This window comes from Pezoporus wallicus, unplaced genomic scaffold, assembly GCF_028554395.1.
Source record: "Pezoporus wallicus isolate ANWC-B61680 ecotype Strahan unplaced genomic scaffold, APGP_CSIRO_Pwel_v1 contig_5261, whole genome shotgun sequence".
Taxonomy (NCBI): domain Eukaryota; kingdom Metazoa; phylum Chordata; class Aves; order Psittaciformes; family Psittacidae; genus Pezoporus; species Pezoporus wallicus.
The window spans coordinates 1550712-1573664 of record NW_026642423.1 but is presented as its reverse complement, the minus strand read 5'-3'; the positions used below and the strand labels follow the sequence as shown (position 1 = coordinate 1573664).

At 51.3% G+C, this 22953-nt stretch overlaps 1 protein-coding gene across 2 annotated transcripts; it reads left to right on the top strand.

Moving 5' to 3' along the window:
* Nucleotides 1–1043: 1043 nt before the first annotated feature.
* Nucleotides 1044–22921, top strand: ARPC2 (actin related protein 2/3 complex subunit 2). Of its 2 annotated transcripts, XM_057430347.1 has the most exons (10): nucleotides 1044–1249; nucleotides 12539–12573; nucleotides 13579–13691; nucleotides 15678–15723; nucleotides 16291–16477; nucleotides 16895–16988; nucleotides 19251–19377; nucleotides 20920–21020; nucleotides 21442–21542; nucleotides 22472–22921. In XM_057430347.1, exons 1-10 carry the CDS (start codon nucleotides 1176–1178, stop codon nucleotides 22494–22496), a joined length of 903 nt encoding a protein of 300 aa, XP_057286330.1. In that variant the 5' UTR covers nucleotides 1044–1175; the 3' UTR covers nucleotides 22497–22921. The 2 variants fall into 2 exon arrangements, with proteins under 2 accessions (XP_057286330.1, XP_057286331.1); XM_057430348.1 differs by lacking the exon at nucleotides 12539–12573 and having other exon boundaries at nucleotides 1122–1249.
* Nucleotides 22922–22953: the final 32 nt, after the last annotated feature.

Here is a 22953-nt window from a genome sequence, read left to right as displayed (position 1 = left end):
GGCTGGCGCCGGCGTTTTGGGGGCACGGTGGAGCTGGCTTGCCCCTGTTGGAGAATGCTGCGGGAGATCCGCCAGGAGCGGAGCCCCATGCTCCTCCCGCCCTGTGCCGAGCCTAGCCCAGCCGAGCCGTACCGTCAGACGCAGCCGTGCCCCGGCACCAGCCCCGCGGACCCGATAAGACGCCCACCCCGGCGCCTTTGTAACCCTGGGGCACCCTCACTCCTCTGAGCACCTTACAGCCTTTAGGGACAACCTGCACCCAGCGGAGCCCCCCGGAGACCCTCGTTCCTCTGGGGCATCTCAGACCCCTGGGACATCCCCGTTGTCACGGCTGTGAAACGCTTGTCAGTCTTAGGGGAACCCCACTCTTCCCGGGGGACACCTCTACAGTTGTAGGGCACCGTTATACCCCTCGGGCGTCACCACAGAAGCCAGGATACTCCAATTTCCCGGGGACACCCACAAAATTTTGGGCACTCCCCCAGCTCCAGGGCACTCCCACAGCCCCCCTAGGGTGTCCTCGCTCTCTGGGGGCACCCCACGCTTTTGGGACCCCGTAACCCTAAAATCATGCAGTCCGCAGGACACCCCTCTCCCCTGTGAGCACCCCGATACCTCCAAATCTTGTGCGAACCCCAATACATTGAGGCACACCCACTACCACCACTTCTGGGGCACCCCTATATCCCTGGTGCAACCCCCACTTTTGGGGGTCCCCCCATACTTTAGGAGCACCTCATATTCCTGGGGAAACCCCACACTTCTGGAACCCCGTTAGCCCATGTGCACCCCACATCCCTCGGGTACCTCCGCACTTTTAGGGACACCCCCTGCCCCAGGCGAACCCCATACTTCTGCCCCCACAGCTGGGGACACCCCCACCCCCCGAAGCACCCCTCTTCCCCTGCCCCTCCGCATCTGGGGGTCACCCGTTGTACCCTGCTCCCCGCCCGCAGGCCCGGGGGGAGGGGGGCGGGCAGGGCATCCAGTGACGTCACGCGGAGGGGCGGGCACTTCCGCGCCACCGCCCGCCGGCCCCGCCGCGGCCGGACGTGACGCGCGGGCGCGGTAGCGGAAGCGGCGGCGCAGGCTCGGGCGGGTCCCCGGTGCGCGCAGCGGGCTCGGCTCCCTCCGGCCTCGGCTCCCTGAGAGCCCCTCCCTTCCCCGGCACCGACATGATCCTGCTCGAGGTCAACAACCGCATCATCGAAGAGACCCTCACGCTCAAGTTCGAGGGCGCGGCCGCCGGGTAGGAGTGAGAGGGCCGGGCCGGGCCTCACCGGGGCGGGGACGGGAGCGGCGGGGAGCGGGATGGGGCCTGAGGGGGGAGGGGCGGGGGGACAGGGCTGTGCCAAGCGCCTGGGTAGAGGGGGCGGCCCGGCGGGTGGCGGGGATGGTGGTGCCGGTGTAGGAAGGGGCCCGGCAGAGGATGGGGCTGATCGGGGCGCCGAGGCAGGATGGGGTGTGTGTGTGTGTGTGTGTGTGTGAGTGTAATGACAGGGCAGGATGGAGGCCTGGAGAATGATCGGGATGGCACTGAGGTAGGATGCGGACCTGGGAGAGAGGAGGACAGAGCTGGGACAGGGTGGGGGGCTGCGAGGTGGGAGGGATGGGAGGAGGGTTGGTACTGGAGGAAGGTGGTTTGGGTGAAGGTAGCTAAGGGGGAGACCACGGAGTTGATCAGATCTTGGGCAGAGGGGAGGCCTGGGGGCTGAGGAAGCAAGGTGGGATGGGCAGAATTGGAGGGGAGAGCAGGTCTTGATGGGGTGGTTAGTGCTAGGGCAGTGAGGAGGTCCCGGGAAGGAAGAGGGAGCTGATGATTGCAGTGTTAGGAGGGCTGAGCAGAGCTGGGAAGGAGGGAGTTGGGAAGGGAGGGAAGATGGATTGTCAGGAATGTTTGGGTAAAGCAGCCTTCATCAGAATGGGCCCAGCATGGTGCCAGTGCTGGTACAGAATGTGTGTGGGGAGCTGAGGCACAGGAAGCCTTTGTATGGAGTTGTGGTCTCAGCCTGTTGTTTTGGGAGTGGGGAGCAGATTCTGCCCTGTTGTCCTTTGCTTTCCTGAGATGCAGGTGAGAGATGCAGGCCCAAGGGTCAGCCATGGACCCTGGTGCAGGCCTAGTGGTGTCCTGGCCCCAAGGGGATGCGCTGGGGGGACTCATTTGTGCCTGCATCTGGGACACCTCAGTACCTGGGGAGCTAGTGATTATTTTGCTGTGAGTGTTGCACTGGGGCTGTAAAGGTGCTCATCTGAGCACAGCTTAGCCCAGAAGAGCATAGAATCACAGAATGGTTAGCATCCCTTTGTATAAATGTCCTTATCTGCAGTTGAGCTACCCAGGGGCTTGTTGCACTGCCTGCTGGCATGAGGAACGCTGGGCACTTTTGTATGGAGACAAAGCCTAGAGAAGCAAAGCCTGGTGCTGGTTATTTCTGGGGTGGAGACAGCCCTGGTGCCTCAGAGAGCACAACTCCCGGAAGGGACCCCCTAGGGAGGTGCTTTTTTTCTGCATCACGTTTTTCTCCAGCAGCTTTCAATGCTCTCACCTTTTGTGTGGAGTACTTTGATAGAGGCCATTTTCTCGGCTTTCCTCTCTCGGTGGACTTGTTGCACAGGGTTGGGTTTTTTGTTTGTTTTAGGGATCATTTATCTGCTTGCTTCATAAAATAACCTCGGAGACTGCACTGCCTTGCAGGGTAGCTGAGCTGCTCACAGGCATTTTCTTCTTCTTCAGCCTGATTGTTTAATGCAACAAGTTCTCCCAGAGCACAGGCATTGAACTGGGAAGAGAGAGCTCCTGAGTGACAGCTATGGTGTTGCAGCTGCATCCACTGGGAAATTATGTATGGAGGTTAATAGTGTGTGTCAAAAATGCTTGCCCATCAGAAGTTCATACCAAAGCACTCCTCTTGCTGGATGGGGAGGCATGTGCATGTGTCCCTGTGTTGGTGTAAATGTGGAAGTGGCAGTGTGCAGGTTTAAACACACCTTGAAACCCTGACTTGGTGTAACCAGAGCTGGGGTTGCTCAGTCTGATCAACCTGCAGGCCCCTGAAGTTCCCTTTTCACTGTACAGCAGAGCCTCCTCATTTTGTGTTGGCATGCTTGCCTGGCAGCCAGACTGTTCCTGGATCAATTTGTAGTGCTCTGCTTCTGCCTCTTACTCATCTGTGGCATGTTCTTTTCTTCAGATGTCGTTTCTAGATAAGTGCTGTGCTTTGAGTGTGTTGCTAGAAGAGAGGAAGTTATTTACTTCTGCATTTTCTTTTGTGCTCATTCTGTGGCCCTCTTGTCAAGGCAAGCGCAGGGCGGAGACAAGGGTCTGAGATGTGCAGGGAGGTGTATTTCTTCTTGGTTTCATGTCTTTTAGGGAATGAGTGTCATGGAATGTTTATTCATGTGAAATTTCTTTTCCGTCCAGTTCTGGGGTCATTCCCATGGCGCTGAACTTGGAGGCAGGAAGATATTTCCTGTATTTCACTATTTTGGTGATGGTTTTCCCAAGGGACAGCATAGGACAGTCAGGGTAAGGTCTAGCCTTCAGGGGTTCCATGACTGGGAGGAGTGAGTGTGGACACTCGGCTGGTTTTGCATCATTTTCTCTAAACCAGGAGCAGAGCTGATGCAATGCACTATGCATTTGTCCGTATCTGTTGCCTTTGGAACCAGGTGTGCCTGGTGGCTTCAGCACCAGCCTGGGAGTTGGGCAGGGCAGGGTTTGTTTCCAAATCCTTTGCCAAAGACTTGTTGTGTGACTTGGGCTGTGTCACTCCCTTCTGCTCCCCACAGGCACACATGGCTCCCTACAGGGCTTTCCTGGGCCATCAGGTGAGAGACACTTTGTATGTCACTGTATCAGATAGAACTAGGTCACGTTTAGGAGAGACTGCCCATGACACTATTGTCCTGTATTGTATGTCAAAGTCCACTCTTCATAGAGGTCCATCAGCTGTCTCTGGTGTTCCCAATGTGGAAAGTGCCTTGGCAGTGCTGCACACAGATCAGCACTTGAGGTAGGGCCTGACTCATATCCAAGAGTCCTCCCTTGACAAGGTCCTTGGATCTTGGCAGCATCCACCTGTAAAGAGGGTAATTCCAGATGCAGTTTGGTTTGGTGGGCAAAAACCCATGGAAATCTCTCCTTGGGCAGCTGCCATTGAACAGTGGTATTTAGATCAAGGTGGTGACAGGTAATGGACTTCAATACGTCTTTTATTTATATATTTAATATTGTGATTTCTTGTTTTAAACCCATTTCCTTAAACCAACTACGTTTTAAAATGAAGGTCTAAAGCTGCCAGAACCTGTTGTAGTTACTTGAATTTTCGAGCGCCAGACTGCTGCAGTGGGGGAATACCTGGTCAGTATCTGAAACAAGTGTGTTGAAATGAAGCAGCTCATGAGCTTCTGTAGGTGTCAAGAGAATAAACTGTTCCATAAGCTTTGACTAATTCATTTGGACTTGAGAAGAAGCTGGAGTCACACTTGGGTTCTCCGATTTCTGATAGGGACATGATGTGAGGGGATGAGCTCCACCAATTGGAAGTTGTTGTTTCTCATCATTTTTGCTAATTGCAAAAAACAACAAATAATTTAAGTATAAAACATTTTGATGATTTCTTTCAGTGTCTGGTGAGTACTCATTCTGTTTAACACATGGGGAGGAACTGCCTCCCAAAACAGATTCACTGCCCAGTTTTGTCCTGCTCTAATTTAAGTGACCCCAGTGGAAGTGTGGCACAGGGCTTTGTTCACGGGGTTTGGTTTTCCAGCCATCCATAGCTTGCCCTAAATCTCTGGTAAATTAATCATCTCTCTCAAACTGTTGCTTAGTATGTATCCACTGTGAAAAAGAAAACAAATTTGCATAGCTGGAGAACAGAGTGCCTTTTCCCTTGGATGGGGGTGGAAGGAAGAGAATCTCAAATCATCAATTTCTTTACAGCCCTTGGTAGGTACAAATCTGCAGGGCTTCATGACTGCATAGGAGAACAGCTTGACCTTCCCTGGTGCAGAGCAGTTCCTGTATGCTGGTTGGAGAGCGGGGTTGAAGCTGCATCTGTATGCTTGATGGTATTTCCCATTTGTGGTCACTTTGGTGCTCATTGACTGTAGAGCTGAGCCTTTCAGATGGAGAGGCTGAGCACTGGGTGAAACCTGGTAGCGTGAACTTTGTGTTTGTGATGTGACATGTGGAGTGAGTTCATTGTGAGGAGACTGAAGAGCATCTGGAGGCTGCTGGGCATGTTGGGAGGGTAGAGGAGCTTTGGGTCCTGATGGGTGCCACTGAGAAACATTCTGCGGGAATGGCTGTGGCCATCTGTGGCTCTGGCACTTCAGGGGAGCTCAGCAACCCCATGGAAAACAGAGGTTTGCTCCTCTGCTGCTTCATCCTTCTTGCTGACACAGCCACATTTTTGTGGCTTCAGGGGAAACAGCACTGGGGAAGTGACCTAGGTTAAAATTAAACAGTCAAAACTGGGTATTTTTAGCCCAGATGAGTTTCCTCATACCATTCATTGTGTGAAGGCTGCTCACCAGCAGCTGAGGAGCAGGGATCAGATCTCCTTCCTGCAGCAGCAGTGGCAGGTGCTGGCTCAGTGGTCTCACAAGCCTAGCCTGGAGCTACACGTCTGCCCCGGCATAACCTCCCCTACTGAAACCATTTGCCTGACACCAAGGCGTGCTGTGGTGATGCTGCCGACAGAAAGTGGTACTCTTGGGTTCAGCATGGCATGGGCAGCACCAGTGGTAGACCTTGACTGTACATGTTGACTGAGCATGTTTGAGCATAGCTCCTGTGCTGCCACAGTAATCTGGCTTCAGCCACCAGGGAAGATGACTTTGTGTTAATGGTGGATCATGAACCACCTCTGTCTGGAGCTAGGCAGTGCTCCACTTTTGAGCAATATTGCAGGGAACAGGAGGGAAGAGCAGCCCAGATCTGCAAAGTGTTAGGCTTCCACAGCTAGTTCTCTCATCACTCCAGCCTCAGTTTTCATCTCAGGTTCCTGAGAGGGGTCTGCTCCTTATTATCCTCTGAGAACAGTTCTTGCTGCAGTCACCTCTGCTTTGCACCAAAGAAAAGTGGGAATTGGTTGCTGTACTAAGGAAATGCAGTGAATGGTGTGCGCAAAACAAGGCTCTTCCACAGAGGCCTGCCCCAGCATCAGATCACTGCAGCAGGGAACCACGGGCTACCTGCCTGCATCTGGAACTGAGATGTGTGGGGCAAAGACCTGGCTGGAAGCAGACCTGTCCAGACCTGTGCTGCGGGACTAGTCTGTGCTTTGTCCACTGGGAATTCCAGTGTTGCTTCCTACCAGCCAGCCTCCTCCAGGCTGCTGGGCACAGAGGAGAAGCTTGGCCACGGAGGGGTCACAACCAAGAGGGGAGAGCTGGCACGTGTAGGGGCTGCCATACACAGCTCAGCATTGCCGGGCTCCTGCTTGAGTGCGTGGTGGGTGTGCTGCCAGAGCTATGGGAGCTCTTTAGTTGCACACACTCCCGCAGCTTACGCAGAGTAGCTTTTGTTAGCTGAGCAGGCCTGGGGTGGAGGAACTGTTCAGATAATTTTAGACATTGCTTATAATTTTCTTTCTTGGGGTGACCTTTCTGTAGCGGGAGCCTGCAGTCTGTCACTGAATCTGGCTTGCTCTCTCCACACTATGTGTCAGCTCCGCTGATCTGAAAGCTCTGCTCGGAGCTTTAAGCTTTGAAGATGCTGCCTTTCCCCCTCCCCTCCTCTGGGGCAAGAGATTAGAATATCTGTATGTCTGCAGCTTTTAAAATAATTGTCATTCACCCTTATTGGGTACAGGCCTTAATTGTAATGTGGGAGATGTTTCAGTACGATTGTTGGCCAAGTTTGCATTTAGGTCTGTTTAATACAGAACATGAGGGCTCTGCATAATTACAGTCTTCGTTCTTCTGGTCTTGTATTTCTCGTAGCATATGGCTAAGAGCCTCCATGGCCTGAGAATGAGGCAAGGAAGTTTGGAAGTTGTCCGAGTCAAAATTGAGGAAATGCTGTCAGGAGAAGAAGATTTGCTGTTTACTTAAGTGCTCGCTGGCGCCCTTCCAAGGGCACTGTGACTTCTCATGGATGTTCTGCTGGGGTGAAAAATTTGATTTGGGTCTGGCTCTGTATTAGCTAGATGGAGTGGAGGATCCATTTGGAGATGAATAGGAGTAATGCAGGCAAGAAGATGTAAAACCTGTCAGGGTCTTTTATTGTTACAAGCTCAGGGCAGATGGGATTTGGTGTGGATTTGACTTCAGACCTGTATTATCAGAAAATGGACTGCTGCTGCTGCTCGGAACAGCTGCCATTTTAGCATCTGAGTTCAGGCAGGGTTTTGCAGAAAGGTCTGGTCTGGCTTCGGTGTTTAGTGCAGAGAGGAGCCATCTCAGTTATTCCTGGTATGAGGTGTTTTTATTGTCCGTGTGGGGCAGAGGGTAGCAAACAGGATTGCTGGGTGAAGCTGTGGTTCAGGTAGCACTGGTGATAAGGAGTTTGCAGGGGTCACAGCAGCTCTGCCCCAGGAACAGATGGGCTGTGCTGTCTGAAATCCTTTGAGAGTAGTCTGGGTCTCGGAGACTTGAACCGGGGTGGAAATGAACCCCAGATGAGCTGGCTGCCCAGAGCCCTGCTTTGAAACACAAAAGGGATGTCTGGGACTGACAGTCACTGTGCTGATTCTCACCATGGTGTGGATGGGTGTCATCACAGAGGCAGGGGACACTGGAGCATGCTAGACCAGGCAATGCTCTGAGACCATGCCAGGAACCTGACAGTAACCAGTACCCACCCTGCAGCATTGCAGCCCTGGTCCCAGGCCTGCTGTGCATCCTCTGCATGAAGCCTTCACCTGCACGAAAGCAGGGTGGTTGGGAGGCTATGCACGGAGCAGACATTTGGCACATCCCCTGCTGCTGTTTCTGCTGGCAGAAGATGGGGTTGCTGGAGGGTTGAGGGGAAGCGATCACGTGCAAGCGACCTGCAGTGCTGTTACTTGTCCAGAAGCTGCAGGAGGCTGGAGGTGAGAACTCCAATCTCTTTTGCCTGGGGGCTTCTTGATGGGGGAACAACAATATAGGCAGCAAAAGGGGTGATTTTTGTTTTGTAGAAATGTTTTAAGCAGCCAGAATAGTTCTGGTGGGGTGAGCCAGAGAAATAAATAGAAGCACTTAAACTTTGGGGTTGTAAGGCTGTTGAACTGTGAAGGACTTAGAGAGCTTACCTCATTCCCAGACACACTTCTGATGCTGTGCTTTGTCCTCCCCTGGGCCAGAACAGGCCTGGGTTACTCGGGTGTGTGCCAGCTGAGGTAGAAAGCCCACCCTGCAGGAGACGACAGGGCTAGTGTGGCTGCAAGGAGCTCTGTATGTGGCTCACATGAGTGGTTGCTTCACTGAGGCTGTACCAGGAAGTGGGCGGATAGTCAGCACCCAAAGTTCTGCCCAGTTACCTACTTCTTCCTTCAATATCTTGCCATCCCCAAGCACAAAAACCAAGCCACTTGGGAAATAACTGTTAAAATAACTTCTCTAAGAAATTATGCTTGCTCAATGAAAGGCTTAAAAATGGGGCTGTGTTACCTGTAAGCTTCTGTGTGCAGAACAAAGGCTCTGTCCTGCAGAGAGACATTAACTGTCTTTGGGTATGTGGGTATGTGGTCTCCAGCATCTTCCTGTCATCTCCTGGGGTACTCAGTGTGTGAGCCAGGGAATTGCCCTTCCTAGGCACTCCAGGGGCTAGCTGTCAGTTGTTTCCCTGCCTTTCTAGGAGGGAGGTGCTGTGTTCAGAGGCTTTGCTGGGAGCCGGTGCTCTGGGAGGCATCAGCTCTGTGTGTGTGGAACACGGCTTGAATGGTGGAGCTTTGAGAAGAGGGAACAGAGGCTTGGGGGTGCGTCCTCTTTAATATTCCTGGCTCTCATGTGCCTGACTGTGCTATCTTTGAAACTTCCTACATAGGTTTCTTTTTTTATAAAAAAATTATACTGCCATCCAAGCTCATTCCCAAGTCTGAGTGTGGTGCTCTAAAAGAGGAACACGTCTGCATCGACTGACCAAGTGGGATCAGTGGGGTTTTCTTTTATCTCTGCTATGAGCAATCCTCAGTGAGCAGAAGTGGCTTGGGTACGGCTTAGGGAATTGCTCCCCTTTCCAAGAGCCCAACTTAAATATGAAGCCTTTTGAGCCTCTGTCTCAGGCCCAGCTGGGAACAGGAGATGAGAGCAAGAGAAGGTCACAGGTAGCTGGTACGGCGCTTAAGCTAAAAGGCCTGCCTCAGGTACACTCGCACTGCTTCTTTCAAGTGTGTGGTTTTCATCTTCAGTGATGCAGCACAAAAGACAGAGGCTCTCGAGTCTCCCAACAAAAAGGGCTGTTGCTTTTCTTTTCACAGCTAATAACTTTCAAGAAGAAGCAACACCTCATCGTTTCCACTTAGGATCTGTGGCTGGGGGTTAATTCCTCTGTTTTCACCCTGGTGAAATGTCACTGACCCAGTGCATGGTCTGGGATCATTGCTGTTCAATGCCTTGGTCTCCCTGCATTGTCCATCTTGTGGTTTGGCACATGGTGGTCATTCCTGACCTCTTGGAATGAGGCTGTCTGCAGAAGAGCTGATGGAAGAACAGTGCTGGGGAGTAAACAAATACCAAATCATTAAAACCTTTCCAGAATATGGTGAGAGGAAGCAGGTACTGAGTCATGGCTTCCCCCATACATCTTTCTCAATGTATGTTCTGCTGGTCCCCAGCAGCATCCACGTGCATGGACAGAGCAAGTTTTGGCAAAAACGTTGAAGTTGGCCTCTGGGCAGCATAGTTGAGATCACAAGGCTGCCTCGACACATTGGCTTTGGTGTGGGGAATTATTTCAGTGTGTTGGTTCAGACAGGTGTGAATGACCTGCTTTAGAGGCTGGATTTCTGTTAGCAGCACAGCAACCTGTACACTGTTAATAACCAGGATTTGAAGAATAAACAGAGAGATGCTGTGAAACACCAGTGGCACACAGGCATTTTCATCCTGTTCTGATATTCCACTCCTGCTCTCAGCAGTGGAGGTATCTTTGCATTGCTTCCTGGTGGAAAATGACCTATTAATACGAGTCCCTTTGGAGCTGCCAAAGCACTTACGTTGTGCCAGTCCCAATAGAATCACTTTCCAGAAGCAGTTAGATCTTTCACGGGATCTTGCTTTTCTCCAGATCCCAGACAAGCTGGCAAATAGGGTTTGTTAAGATGTTAAATCATCATGCCCACAGTGTAAGATGTGATGTGCCTTTGGCTCACAAGGTATCCTTGTTGATTATTGGGGATCCTAGAGACCACACTGGGCAGAATTAGAGAAAACCCAGATTTACGCTTTTTGCTGCAGAGGTAGCTGGCATCATGCTGGGGTATTTTGGGGGCACAGCTCAGCCTCGGAGTCCATTCCATGAAGTTGCAGGAACTTAAAAAAGAGCCTGTCCCCAAACCTGTATCATGTCTGTTCTGTATCTCTGCCAGCTTCAAGCACTGTTTTATATCATCTGGAGTAAAACAGGTACATAGCAAATAAAAAGCAGGCAAGGGAGAATGTAGGCCCCCTCAGGAAACTCTCGGGAGAACTGGCTACACAGGATTTGGAGAAGGCTGAGGTTCTGAATGACTTCTTTGCCTCGGTCTTCACTGGGAAAGGCTCTGACCAAACCACCCAAGTCTTGGAAGGCAGACACAGGGACTGTGAGAATGAAGGCCTTGGGCCCACTGTAGGAGAGGATCTGGTTCGAGACCATCTTAAAAATCTGAACGTGCACAAGTCCATGGGTCCAGATGAGATCCATCCGCGGGTCCTGAAGGAGCTGGTGAATGAAGTTGCAAAGCCGCTGGCCATCGTATTTGAGAAATCATGGCAGTCAGGTGAAGTTCCCAACAACTGGAAAAAGGGAAATATAACCCCCATTTTCAAGAAGGGGAAAATGGATGACCTGGGGAATTACAGACCAGTCAGTCTCACCTCTGTGCCTGGCAAAATCTTGGAGCAGATTCTCCTGGAAGGCATGCTAAGGCACATGAAAATCAACAAGGTGCTTGGTGACAGCCAGCATGGCTTCACTAAGGGGAAATCCTGCCTGACCAATTTGGTGGCCTTCTATGACAGGGCTACAGAACTGATGGACAGGGGCAGAGCAGTTGATGTCATCTACCTGGACTTGTGTAAAGAGTTTGACACTGTCCCACACGACATCCTTGTCTCTAAATTGGAGAGACATCAATTTGATGGATGGACCACTCGGTGGATAAAGAACTGGCTGGATGGCCACACGCAAAGAGTTGTGGTCAATGGCTCAATGTCTGTCTGGGGACCAGTAACAAGTGGTGTCCCTCAGGGATCGGTGTTGGGATCGGTCTTGTTCAACATCTTTGTCGCTGACATGGACAGTGGGATTGAGTGCACCCTCAGCAAGTTTGCTGATGACACCAAGCTGTGTGGTTCGGTTGATACGCTGGAGGGAAGGAATGCCATCCAGAGGGACCTTGACACGCTTGTGAGGTGGGCTGATGCCAACCTCATGAAGTTTAACCATGACAAGTGCAAGGTCCTACACCTGGGTGGGAGCAATCCCAGGCACAGCTACAGGTTGGGCAGAGAAGAGATTCAGAGCAGCCCTGCGGAGAAGGACTTGGGGATGCTGGTTGATGAGAAAATGAACATGAGCCAGCACTGTGCGCTTGCAGCCCAGAAAGCCAACTGTATCCTGGGCTGCATCAAAAGGAGTGTGACCAGCAGGGCAAAGGAGGTGATCCTGCCCCTTTACTCTGCTCTTGTGAGACCTCACCTGGAGTATTATGTACAGTTCTGGTGTCCTCAACATAAAAAGGACATGGAACTGTTGGAACAAGTCCAGAGGAGGGCCACGAGGATGATCAGGGGACTGGAGCACCTCCCGTATGAAGACAGGCTGAGAAAGTTGGGGCTGTTCAGCCTGGAGAAGAGAAGGCTGCGTGGAGACCTCATAGCAGCCTTGCAGTATCTGAAGGGGGCCTGTAGGGATGCTGGGGAGGGACTCTTCATTAGAGACTGTAGTGATAGGACAAGGGGTAACGTGTTCAAACTTAAACAGGGGAAGTTTAGATTGGATATAAGGAGGGAGTTCTTTCCTGTGAGGGTGGTGAGGCACTGGAATGGGTTGCCCAGGGAGGTTGTGAATGCTCCATCCCTGGCAGTGTTCAAGACCAGGTTGGACGAGGCCTTGGGTGACATGGTTTAGTGTGACGTGTCCCTGCCCGTGACAGGGGGGTTGGATGATCTTAAGGTCCTTTCCAATCCTAACTATTCTATGATTCTATGGTGCTTACAGGAGTGGGGAGAAGTCCAGGATCTCTTGTTGAAGGTTATCTGCTGGTTGAACAGCAGGAGATAGAAGGGTTTCCAGGTAGAGCTGCTTATGAGAAATAAAGGCATGGGAAATAAATCCTCTTTCCTTTGCAGGTCGGAGGCTGCTGAGTTCTCACTTACCTCCTTTGTTTTCTTTGCTTTATAGAAATAAACCAGAGGCAGTAGAAGTAACATTTGCAGGTAAGCTCTGTGGCTCTCTTGTCTTCTCTGAAAAACAGGGCTGGCTTGAATGGTCTGCCCAAATTACAGACTGGTGTGCCCAAATTCACCCAGCATCACTGCAGGGGCAGGAGAGCTGCTCAGGGGCAAATGGTGTGGACACCCTGCAGCATCCCCAGAGCTGGGGCTTTGTTGGCTGCCCCACTGTTTTCTCTGCCCATCTGCCTTCCCTAGGACTTTCCCCACAGCAATGAGTTCAGTGGTGGCAACAGTTTGTTTGCTGTGCAGTCTTCTATTTTACCTTGCCTGTTCTTCAGTCCTGACCTTGATGCTATTTGTTATCAAGTCTTTAGCATCATTTGGTTTGGGCTGTTAGAAAGCTGTCTCGGGGTGGCAGACAAGATGAATTCAGTGCCTGAAGTTTGCTCTCCAGGATGAGAAGTGCCAAGGAAGTTCAAGTGTTCATTCACCAGCTGATTTTTTGCTTCCGTTATCAAGAATCTGTGTAAGCTGCAGAGCTCCATAAGGAAGGCAGCTGGAGGGTTGCCTTTCCCTGCCTCCTGCCCTCCCTACCCATTCTTCAGTAAAGTGGAAGCTGTCTCAGCAGACAGTCACTGAGCTGCCTTTGCTGGCAGAGATGTTTTTTCCTCCAGGCTGCATCTCTGGCCTGGTGGGCATGTCAGTCACTTTATGTGCTGGCCATCCAGAAGGCTCCTGTCTCTGTATGTTTGTATCCTGTGTGCGTTGAGCGCAAGCGGATGTGTCAGGGACGGTAAATGACACTAGACTAAAGCTCTCTGTGATGGACAGGTGTCAAAACTGTTTCAGCCCTTTGAGTGATACCAGGTCTCCCTACATGACAGTACCACTTTCTTTAATTATGGGTTTCCCTCTTGCTGTATGTGTGAGGGCTGGAGTGGAGGGAACAGTATTGCTTTATGCAGTTCTTAGAACATGTAGAGAAAACCTTCCTCAGAAATAGGAACCAGTTCCTTTTCCCTCATGTTTCTCTTGCTTGCTTCATAGACTTTGATGGAGTCCTTTACCATATTTCAAACCCCAATGGAGACAAGACAAAAGTGATGGTCAGTATTTCTCTGAAATTCTACAAGGAACTCCAGGAACACGGTGCTGATGAGGTGAGTGAACATCTCTGGGCCTTGAGCCTGTGGATCCTGTCTTACCATGGTCAGTGTTCTTGCAGTGGTGATGGATCTCATGTCTAACCCATAGAGAAGCATCTCTGTCTAACCCATAGAGAAGCATCTGTGCTCCCATCTCATGCTGGTGAAGGGAGCAGCCCTGTGCTTCGAAGACAAGGGCAGAGTGTGTGCACTCTCTCATGAATATGAAATTATCTTATATGACCCTGCAGCCTGAAGGGCGAAAGGTGCCATTAATTTTGGAAGTCTAAACGAGTGTGAGAGCTGACCATATAGGATTACTTTCCCTAAATGATGTGCTGAGCCCACAAGGGAAAGGATGGCACCAAGACCAGTCGGGAGACACGTGGCACTGCTCTTCTGACTCTAACCACACTTGAGAGCAAGTGATGGGCTTCTTCTGCATGTGCAGACCTTGATCTGCAGATTGGTTCCCTTTTTGCTGCTGCTGTGAGAATCAGCAGGTTCAGTTCCTGTTGAATGGGCTAGGGTTGCAGAGAGCCATTTATGGTAGAAAGAAGGAGCCTCTCTGAGCTGTGGTTGGGTGGCGGGGCAGGAAGTGTGACTCAGTTCCTGAGTCAGTTTTCAAATCTTCGAATGGTAGCAAAGGGGGTTCACCAAGGCTCTTCAGCAGGGTTTTGCCTCTGGGTTTCTGCTCTGGGAGGAAAACAAGGGAATGCTCCATGAGTTTATCCTGAGTCTGGTGAGAAACACCAGAGGTGATCTGAACCCAGAGTTAATTCCTGCGAGTTGCTGCAAGGACTACAAACATCAGAATAAACGTGACTGAGTGTCCTGCTTTCCTGGTTCCTCTGTGCAGAGCTTTTGAGGAGCAGCATTGCCTGCTTCAGAAGGTACTGCTGTTCAGTGAGGGTTGGTCTGGTGTGTGATCCCAGGAGAACTGTGTGTGTGACACCACTGTGCACCAGCAGCCGTTGTGGTGGTGGTGGAAGGCAACTTCGCAGGCTTTTAGAGGAAAAGGGGATCCCTGAAGAACTGCCTTGGGAGTGCTGGCTAAACAGAAATTGAATTTTTAAATTGCTATTTAGCAAACTGCTGCTTTCTGTGCTTCCCTGGAGATGATGGAGCTTGTTTCTGCTCTGTCTTGGGTGAAACCCCACTGTGAAGAGCACAAAGTGGGGTTCCTGCTAATACAAAGCATCCCCGTGGGCTGCTGCAGGCAGGCAGGCTGTGGCTCCCTGCTGAGAGGAGAGAGGCTCCCTGCTAGCGCACGGAGAGCCAGTGCATCCTCTCGGTGTGGTGGTGGGTGTCATCCCAGGAGGGCTAGTTCTGCCACAGCATTGAAATACCTCCTGTTCCCAGCCCCCTCATTGACACAGAGCTGTGGCTCAGTCGGAAATTGTCATTGATATAGAATTCAGCAGTGATTATGTTTGAAGAAAGGTTTTTCGCTGTGCTGTAGGCGGCTGTGCTCCTGGGAGGCATCCAAGCTGCCTGGCAGCTTCCTCTCCATCCCCATCTGTCCCATGCAGTAGACTGAGGCTGGGCAGGGGATTGCCTGATCCCAGCTCTGAACTTGCCTTCCTGCAGGTAGAGGGACAGGGTGTGCTTTGCACCTGCCTTTGAATGGGCAGAAGGGTTGTAGCCCTTAGAGCTGTTGCGTCAAGCTCTGCTGATAGCTCTTTAAAGATATGAGGCATATGGAAAGGGTTTTCTTCCCCATGCAAGGTCAGTTCTGGCAAGAACTTTAAAAAGTTCCAGCTTTGAGTTCTGTCCTGCAGCGTGTCCCTGTGAGTGGAGCTCAGGGAGCTCTGCTTAGAGCAGGAGTAGCCAATAGTACTAGAAGCTGATGACTTAATATTTATCTAAGTTTAATTAGACTAGGGGGAGGCAGATGCTGTAATTTGATGTTTGTGAATGGAGACCAAACATGGCCTGGGTTATGCAGGAGGAAATAGCTCTTGATAGCTTGTGCTCTCAATGTGTAATTTTTTTTCCTAGGTATTGAAGAAAGTCTATGGAAACTACTTGGTAAATCCTGAATCAGGTAACCCTGCAATAACATTTACTCTGTGTGTATGTGAATGCAATTCCAAAATGACTTAAATTGCCCCAGAAATGCTCAAATGAAGACTGCAGTTCAAGAGTTTGGTATCTTCGGCTCTCTGTACAATGAATGGCAATTTAAAAGGTAGTTCAGGTACAGCAGGGCTGAAGCAGCTTGCAGCACAAACTGTAATTCTTGATGCAGCCCTCCTCCAGGAAGTCTCTGTTCCTCACAGTTGGGGTCTTTGTTCTGCTCAGAGACACTTTGTGAGACACAGGAAAACCATGGTTACCTGTGACAGCACCTCTTCCTACTCACTGCAGAAACTTGTGAGCAGTTCAGCCAGCACGTGCATCTGGGAGCTCGGGAAGGAGCCCTAGGAGCGTTGCCATGGCCACACATCGAGTTCAGGCATGGCTTCTGGCTGTGCTTGGAGTGGGAAGCAGTCACCCCTGGGGCTTTGGGGGGTGGCTTAAAGCAAAGGTGGGACTTTAGGTGTCTCTCTCTCTGGAAAATGCTGCTGGCTTCATTAAGATATTACTAAGTTTAGTGGTTGTCCATCCCCAGGTTACAATGTCTCTTTGCTCTACGACCTGGAGAACCTCCCCGCAGACAAGGACGCTGTTGTGCACCAAGCTGGCATGTTGAAGCGCAACTGCTTTGCTTCAGTCTTTGAGAAGTATTTCAAATTCCAGGAAGAGGGCAAAGAAGGAGAAAAAAGAGCTGTCATCCACTACAGGGATGATGAGACAATGTAAGTGTTCAAACCAAGCAGCACGGGAGTTGGACAGCTTTCAGTAGTCTCTGCTGCTGCTCGCAGCTGTAGGTTTTGGTGGAAAGTCAGGAAGTCCAAAATACTTTGGCAGGGTATTAAGGGCCTGTCCTAGGCTGTCAGAAGTATCCAGTGAGGGTAATGCTCATCCCTTGGGCTGCAGAGTTGTTACACAAGTCTCTGTTAGTGGCAGCACTTGTGGCTGCACGCAGGAGAGGAACTGACGGCTCGCAACAGAAATGTTTTGCTCCCTGTAAATACTGTCTCGAGGGAGGGGAAATTTTTGGCACCTGGGCCTGTGAACAGTTGTTGGATGTGCTTAACCTCATCACACAGTTGCTTCCTCATTCTCCTTAGCTCCTGTTCACAGCTGGGTTCCCCTCTCTTGCCCACCTGCAGGTATGTCGAGGCAAAAAAGGACCGTGTGACGGTTGTGTTCAGCACGGTATTTAAGGATGACGATGATGTGGTGATCGGGAAGGTGTTCATGCAGGTATGGAAACTGAATTACAGGGAAGGGGTCTGGTCTTCGATTCAGATGCCGTCATGCTTGCAGCAGCCAAAGAAGCAGATGTTAGGGTAAAGTGAGCTCACAGGCAATTTAATGTACAGAAATGCTTTGCAAGGCTCCAGGCTCCACTGGGATGGAAAAAACATGTTAATAGACATAGGCGGTGTATTTTGTAATCCAGGCTCTTGCATTGGCATCTTCATTATTGATGGTCTTGCTTGTACGAACAACCAAAGATTATGTGTTACTGAATGAGACACACCATGGTGAATACTTCAGTATCCACCCTGAGGCCTTGTAGTGCAGCTAGCTGTGGTGTAGGGATCACCAGCCAGCTGAGGAGCTGAGCATGGTAGGGAGGATGTAAAGGGAGAAGAAGGGGCGAGGTGATGATGTGCCATGCCTGGGGTGATGCTGAAAGTTGTCTTCACCTCAAAGCTTGCTCCTGCTGATGCTCAAATGCTGCAGGGAGGCTCCAGCTCATTGTGGCTGCTCTCACATGCTGCAATGAGCTCTGAATTTGAGATTTTCAGAGCTATGGATTTGCTTAGTTTGTGGGCTTGAATCAGTCATAATACCAAGTATTTCTGAACTCAGCTAACCTTTGCAACTGCTGTTTAGCTGGGAAGTGTTAAGAGGCCCATAGTAAACACTTTTCATGTCTGTTAGCGACTGCTTGCAGCCTATGGAGATCGAGACATTTGCTTGCAGCTAGGGAAGGCTTTGTGCATGCTGGTGATCCATGTCCCTGGCCCACCTAGCTCATGTTGTGTGTTGAAGCACCTGGGGAGCCTCCTGTGTGGGCATCGCTGCGGATAAGGGCCCTGCAGGGTGTTCCAGGGCTGGAGGATCTTTAGCTCATCCATTCAGGGGTGCCAGGCCATGCTGCCAACAGCCTCATGGACAGTAACTTACTGGTTCAGTCTGCTGGATACCAGTTTACATGTGTTGGGGTCATTAGAACAGAGTTTGTTGTGATGAGAGTCATATCTCACAGCTCTGCTGTCTCTGTTCTTTGCTATGGACAGGACATCTGCTCTAGCTTTGAGATTTATCCCACCAGCATATCCCATAGCCTGGAATAGAGCTTTTAAAACAGGGAGGGAGGTGTGAAATGAACAAAACAGGGTTTGCAAGGCTCCTGGGGAGGTGGCAGGGCTTCAAGGCAGTGGCTGTCCCAGAGTCTCCATGTCCCAAGTTCTTGGTTTTACAACAGCAAACCCTGCTCTTGCCCAGGCACAAGAATTTCCACTCTGAGTCACAGTGGCTCCTTGCCTCCAGCTGTTGCTCTTGCATAACCCAGCCCAGTCGGGCATGGTGGCTGCTCACCTGGGCTCTCTCATGGAGAAAATCTGACCATTAACTAACCAGTGAAGCCATCTGAAACATTTCACTATCCAACATGAGCAGGCAGAAGTGCAAGCTATGCATTTCATTAAGGAAACCCCAGTGAACTACTTTGTTCGGATGTTTCTGTCCTCCCCAGTGTGAGCTGTGCTCAGCAGGGGGGAGAGGCCAGGGCTGACTGATGATCTGTTGGTTGGGCTGGTGATCAGTGAGGCAGAGGGGAGGCTGCCTTGCCTTGGGGCAGGAGAATGGTGTCTGGACTTTCCCAGCTCCACACAGGGACAGTCATGTAATTCCCGAAATGCAGGGCCAGCTCATTTCATGTGAGGTGGGGGTCATGCTGCTGTCGGAGACATTCCCTGATGGAAGGCGTCTCCCTGCCTGGAAGTATTGTTTCAAGGTGTAAAGAAGCATTAGGGAGGAGCAGGCTTTGCACACAAGCTTCAAATGCCATAGATGTCTCCTAATGCTTAGGCAAAGTTTCCTGGTGGGGGAGATGCTTTCTCAGACAGATCTTTACATGAGGTGCAATGGAGCCCTTGCCTTGCAGCCCTTCCTGAGCGCTTCATTTCCTGTGGGGTGATGAGTGCTGCCCAGTTTCACTGGAAGCATCAATGGTGTTGACTTCCCAGCAGGAGCTGTGCTGTTTCATGCACTTGCTCAGACTGAGGTGTCCCTTCCACAAAACACCCATGGCAGGAAGTGAGATGTCGAAAGCCACCCCAGACCTGGTGCAGCCATTTGATTTGTTCTGGTTTTGCTGGGGATTCATCCCATTCAGGGAAAGCTGGGAAACCTCCCGCTCAGTGCCCTGTAGGACTGGGGAAACCCCATTTGATTTCTCTGTGAGTAGCTGGAAGGCCTCAGATGGACTCACATTCGCTTTGTCTTGCTCAGGAGTTCAAGGAGGGTCGCCGGGCCAGTCACACAGCCCCACAGGTGCTCTTCAGCCACAGGGAGCCGCCCTTGGAGCTGAAAGACACAGACGCAGCCGTTGGCGACAATATTGGCTACATCACCTTTGGTAAGAGGCAGCTCTGAGGCGTGGGGATGCTTCGGGGGAGAGAGGTTCCCACTGCTGCATGAAAAGCAAAGAGGGATTCACCTTCTCTGAGTGTTCAAATGGGTCGTTGGAGCTGCAGTGACTCTGGGGTTGTGTTCTGTGCTGTCTGCCCCCTTTGGTGTGTCCCTTTGCTGTGTCAGGTCACCTCAGCTCTGCTGTGGGTGAGAAGGTGTGGAAGCAGACAGCTGTTAATGGGTTGCCCAGGGAGGCTGTGAATGCTCCATCCCTAGCGGTGTTCAAGGTGGGCCAGGTTGGACGAAGCCTTGGGTGACATGGTTTAGTGCGAGATGTCCCTGCCCATGGCAGGGGGTTTGGAACTAGATGATCTTAAGGTCCTTTCCAACCCTAACTATTCTGATTCTATGATCCTATGTCTGCCTAGGAAATAAGCTCAGCATTTGGGAGCAGGGGAAGGGTGGCTCTGCTGTGATACTGTGGAAAATGGAGGTTTCTTGTGGGTGGTTTCATGCAAGTGTATTTATTTGTTGCTTGTCCAGCTGCAGGTACCTGTGCAGTGCTTGATCAGCAGAGGCAATGAGAGCAGGAGCAGGGCAGTGAGTTCTGTTTCTCCAGCTCTGCCTCTGCTCTGGGCCAAACAGTCCCATCTCTCATAAGCCTTTCCCCTGCCTGCAGAGGTGGCTGGCCAGCAGAGTCATCGCCTCCTTCTGGGCAGCGCTGCTTAGGGCTGAGCTGAGGAGACCGAACCCTGTCCTGTTCACAGGGAACAGTCTTTTCCAGAGAAATTGGGGGTCAGGGTTAGGGTCTGACAGGCTGACATTCCTGCAGTTCAGAGCTCAGACATGGAGCACAGGCACTGCAGGTGAAGGTGAGGATAGCACTGCCCCCCTCCTGTGCTGGGAATGGTGCCTCAAGGTTAGAGCAGCTCATCAGCTATGAGAGGGCTGTCTGACAGCAGGTTTAGGACATGAGCAAAACTTCATTCTTGTTGAGACAATTTCCGTGTTATCTGATCTGACAGTCCCAGGTGAGATCATCACCCAGACAAAAAGGTCTTTCAGCCCTTGGATCTGGGACACAGCACAGCCCCAGCCAGTGGAAAGAGCCAGCAACGAGCCCAGCCCTGGCTATAAACAAGTGTAGCTGTGTCACAGGGCCAGCAGGCTGCCAGGCAGAGACCCACAGCTGATTCCAAGATCCAAGGGCAGACTGGATCTGCCTTCCTTGTCTGCTTCCCAGCTCTCTCTTCCGTTTGTTCCTCCGGGGTACTGAAGTAGCATCATGCAGTTTCCTGCAGTGCCGTCACCTCTGGGCACTTGGCCTTGTCTGTGTCCTCTGGAAGGCAATGGTTGTGTCCAGGCTGCTGTGGGAGATGTGGGTGTGTTTAACATCACAAGTGCTGCTTAATCTTGGTGTTAAGGGCTCTCTGTAGAGAGCAAAGTAGTTATTCGGAGCAGCACACTGAAGCCTCCGGCACTGGAGGAACCTGAAGCCCTTTGGTGGCCTCAAGAGGCATTAACAGTTTGTGTTGCCCTCTTCTTTCAGTGCTGTTCCCCCGTCACACCAATGCTGCTGCCAGAGACAACACCATAAACCTGATCCACACATTCCGGGACTACCTGCACTATCACATCAAGTGCTCAAAGGTACTGATGGGATGGAGCTGGGGGATACAGGGTAGCTTCAGCCCATCTAACCTGGGTGCTGCTGGGGAGGAACATGGAGCATGGGTGTTCCCCTAAGACCTCACTTAGGGTCTGGCATTGCCCTACGCTGTCATGCAGGGGTGGCAAGTGATGCATCATCACCTTGTCCCTGCTCTTTTGGCACAAGCAATACCTGTTTGCTTCCTGTAGCAGTGAACTAAGACTTTTCCCTTTTGGACCTGATTTCCTTTCTTTCTGGGAACAGAAATGAGGGTAATTGTTCAGGGGAGCTACTGTCTCCTGGACTCCCCTCACACTTAGGTGTTTTCCCAAGGAGCAGAGAGCTCCTACCCGTGTCCTGAAATCTTATTTGTGAAAACAGGATCCTGACGTGTTCCCCTTTTTTCCTAATGAAACACAGGCCTATATTCACACGCGGATGAGGGCGAAAACATCCGATTTCCTCAAGGTGCTGAACCGTGCCCGTCCAGACGCAGAGAAGAAAGAAATGAAAACAATCACGTGAGTAACAAGCTCTGCAAGCCAGGAGTTTGCTTATTCTCACCTTGGCATACTCTAGCCTGGGGAGGGCTGGGATCCTGTGGGGGTGACCAGACCAGGGGTGGTGTGCTGGGACTCCATCTGAGAGAGAAAGGGGATGTTTCACAGAGAGGTGCTTGCCTGGGTGCTTTGAGGTGAAAGGCTGGATCATGGTGTGTTGGCCTCCCAGGACCCCTCTACTACCTCCATCACACTTCTTGCCTCATGTGTCCTTTCAGGAGCCAGATGCGTGGCAGACCCTGGGCCAGCAGGTCCTTTGCAGAAACCTTTTGTACATGGCTCTGTGAGCCCTGGTGTTTCCATTGTCCTCCACCCTGAGCCTGCTGGGGCATTCATGAGGCTTTTCCCCTCTTGTATTAAAGCTGACTCTGGGATCTGCTCTGGGTGCAGCTCCAGTTCTTGTGGGTACAACGGCTAGGTGCTTCCTGGGGTTTGTGGTTGCTGGAGCAGGTTCCTGCTGCCCACTGTCTGCTGCTCCTTGGCCTTGGGGCCAGGAGCACTCCCAGGCCACCACGCTGGCTGGCTGGCTCCCTCTTGTGAATAAAGCAGCCCAGGACAAGTGAGTGGAGGAGACCAGTTCATGAGCGCATTTCCTTGGGGTCTGTTTCCCTCTGCTGATCCCAGAGCCCCTTGGTATCCTCCTTCTGTGCATCTTGGCATGTCCCCTGTGAGTTCTGATCCAGGGCAGCAGGGTTGTCCCCTGTGCAAAGACCAGCCCTTCCACACAGCCCCATAACCTCGTTCTGCAGCCACAAATGCCTGCAAGCTCTGAACCAGCAGTGCCTGCCTGGCTCTGAGACCTCAGTGCAAGCTTGTGCCCCTCCAAAAGCCACCCTGAGGCACCCAGAACAGCGCTGGGGGCGTGCTGACCTCTCCCTCCATCCTTCCAGGGGGAAGACGTTCACAACCCGTTAACGCCGGGGTCCCTGAGGCTGCCGTGGAGGACGAAGGTTGGGGCACTTGCTACCTGATAATCGTAGCTTTTAATGTTGCACCTCTGTGGGCTCATAAGGAATTCAAGCAATCGGGGTCTGTTTGTACGACAGTTTGGGGAGTAATCTGCAGAAACGAGCTGTGCTTGCGAGGACTCGATCGTTCCAAGAAACAAAAACCTTAATTCCAGTTTGATTGACTTAATTTCTTTTCTTTTTTAATGTTTTTTTTTTTTTTTCTTTTCAAGCTGTTTCGCTTTGCAATATGTTACCAGAGATAAGTTGCAGTATTTCTTAGGAGAATAATGCAATATTAACTCGTTTTCTTCTAAATATTTGAGTTCAAAACTCCTGTATCTGAAGAAATACTGTTGGGGTTCATTAATAAAGAAGATCTTTCTATCTTAAGGGGCTTTGGCTCATCAACATATGTGGCCGTG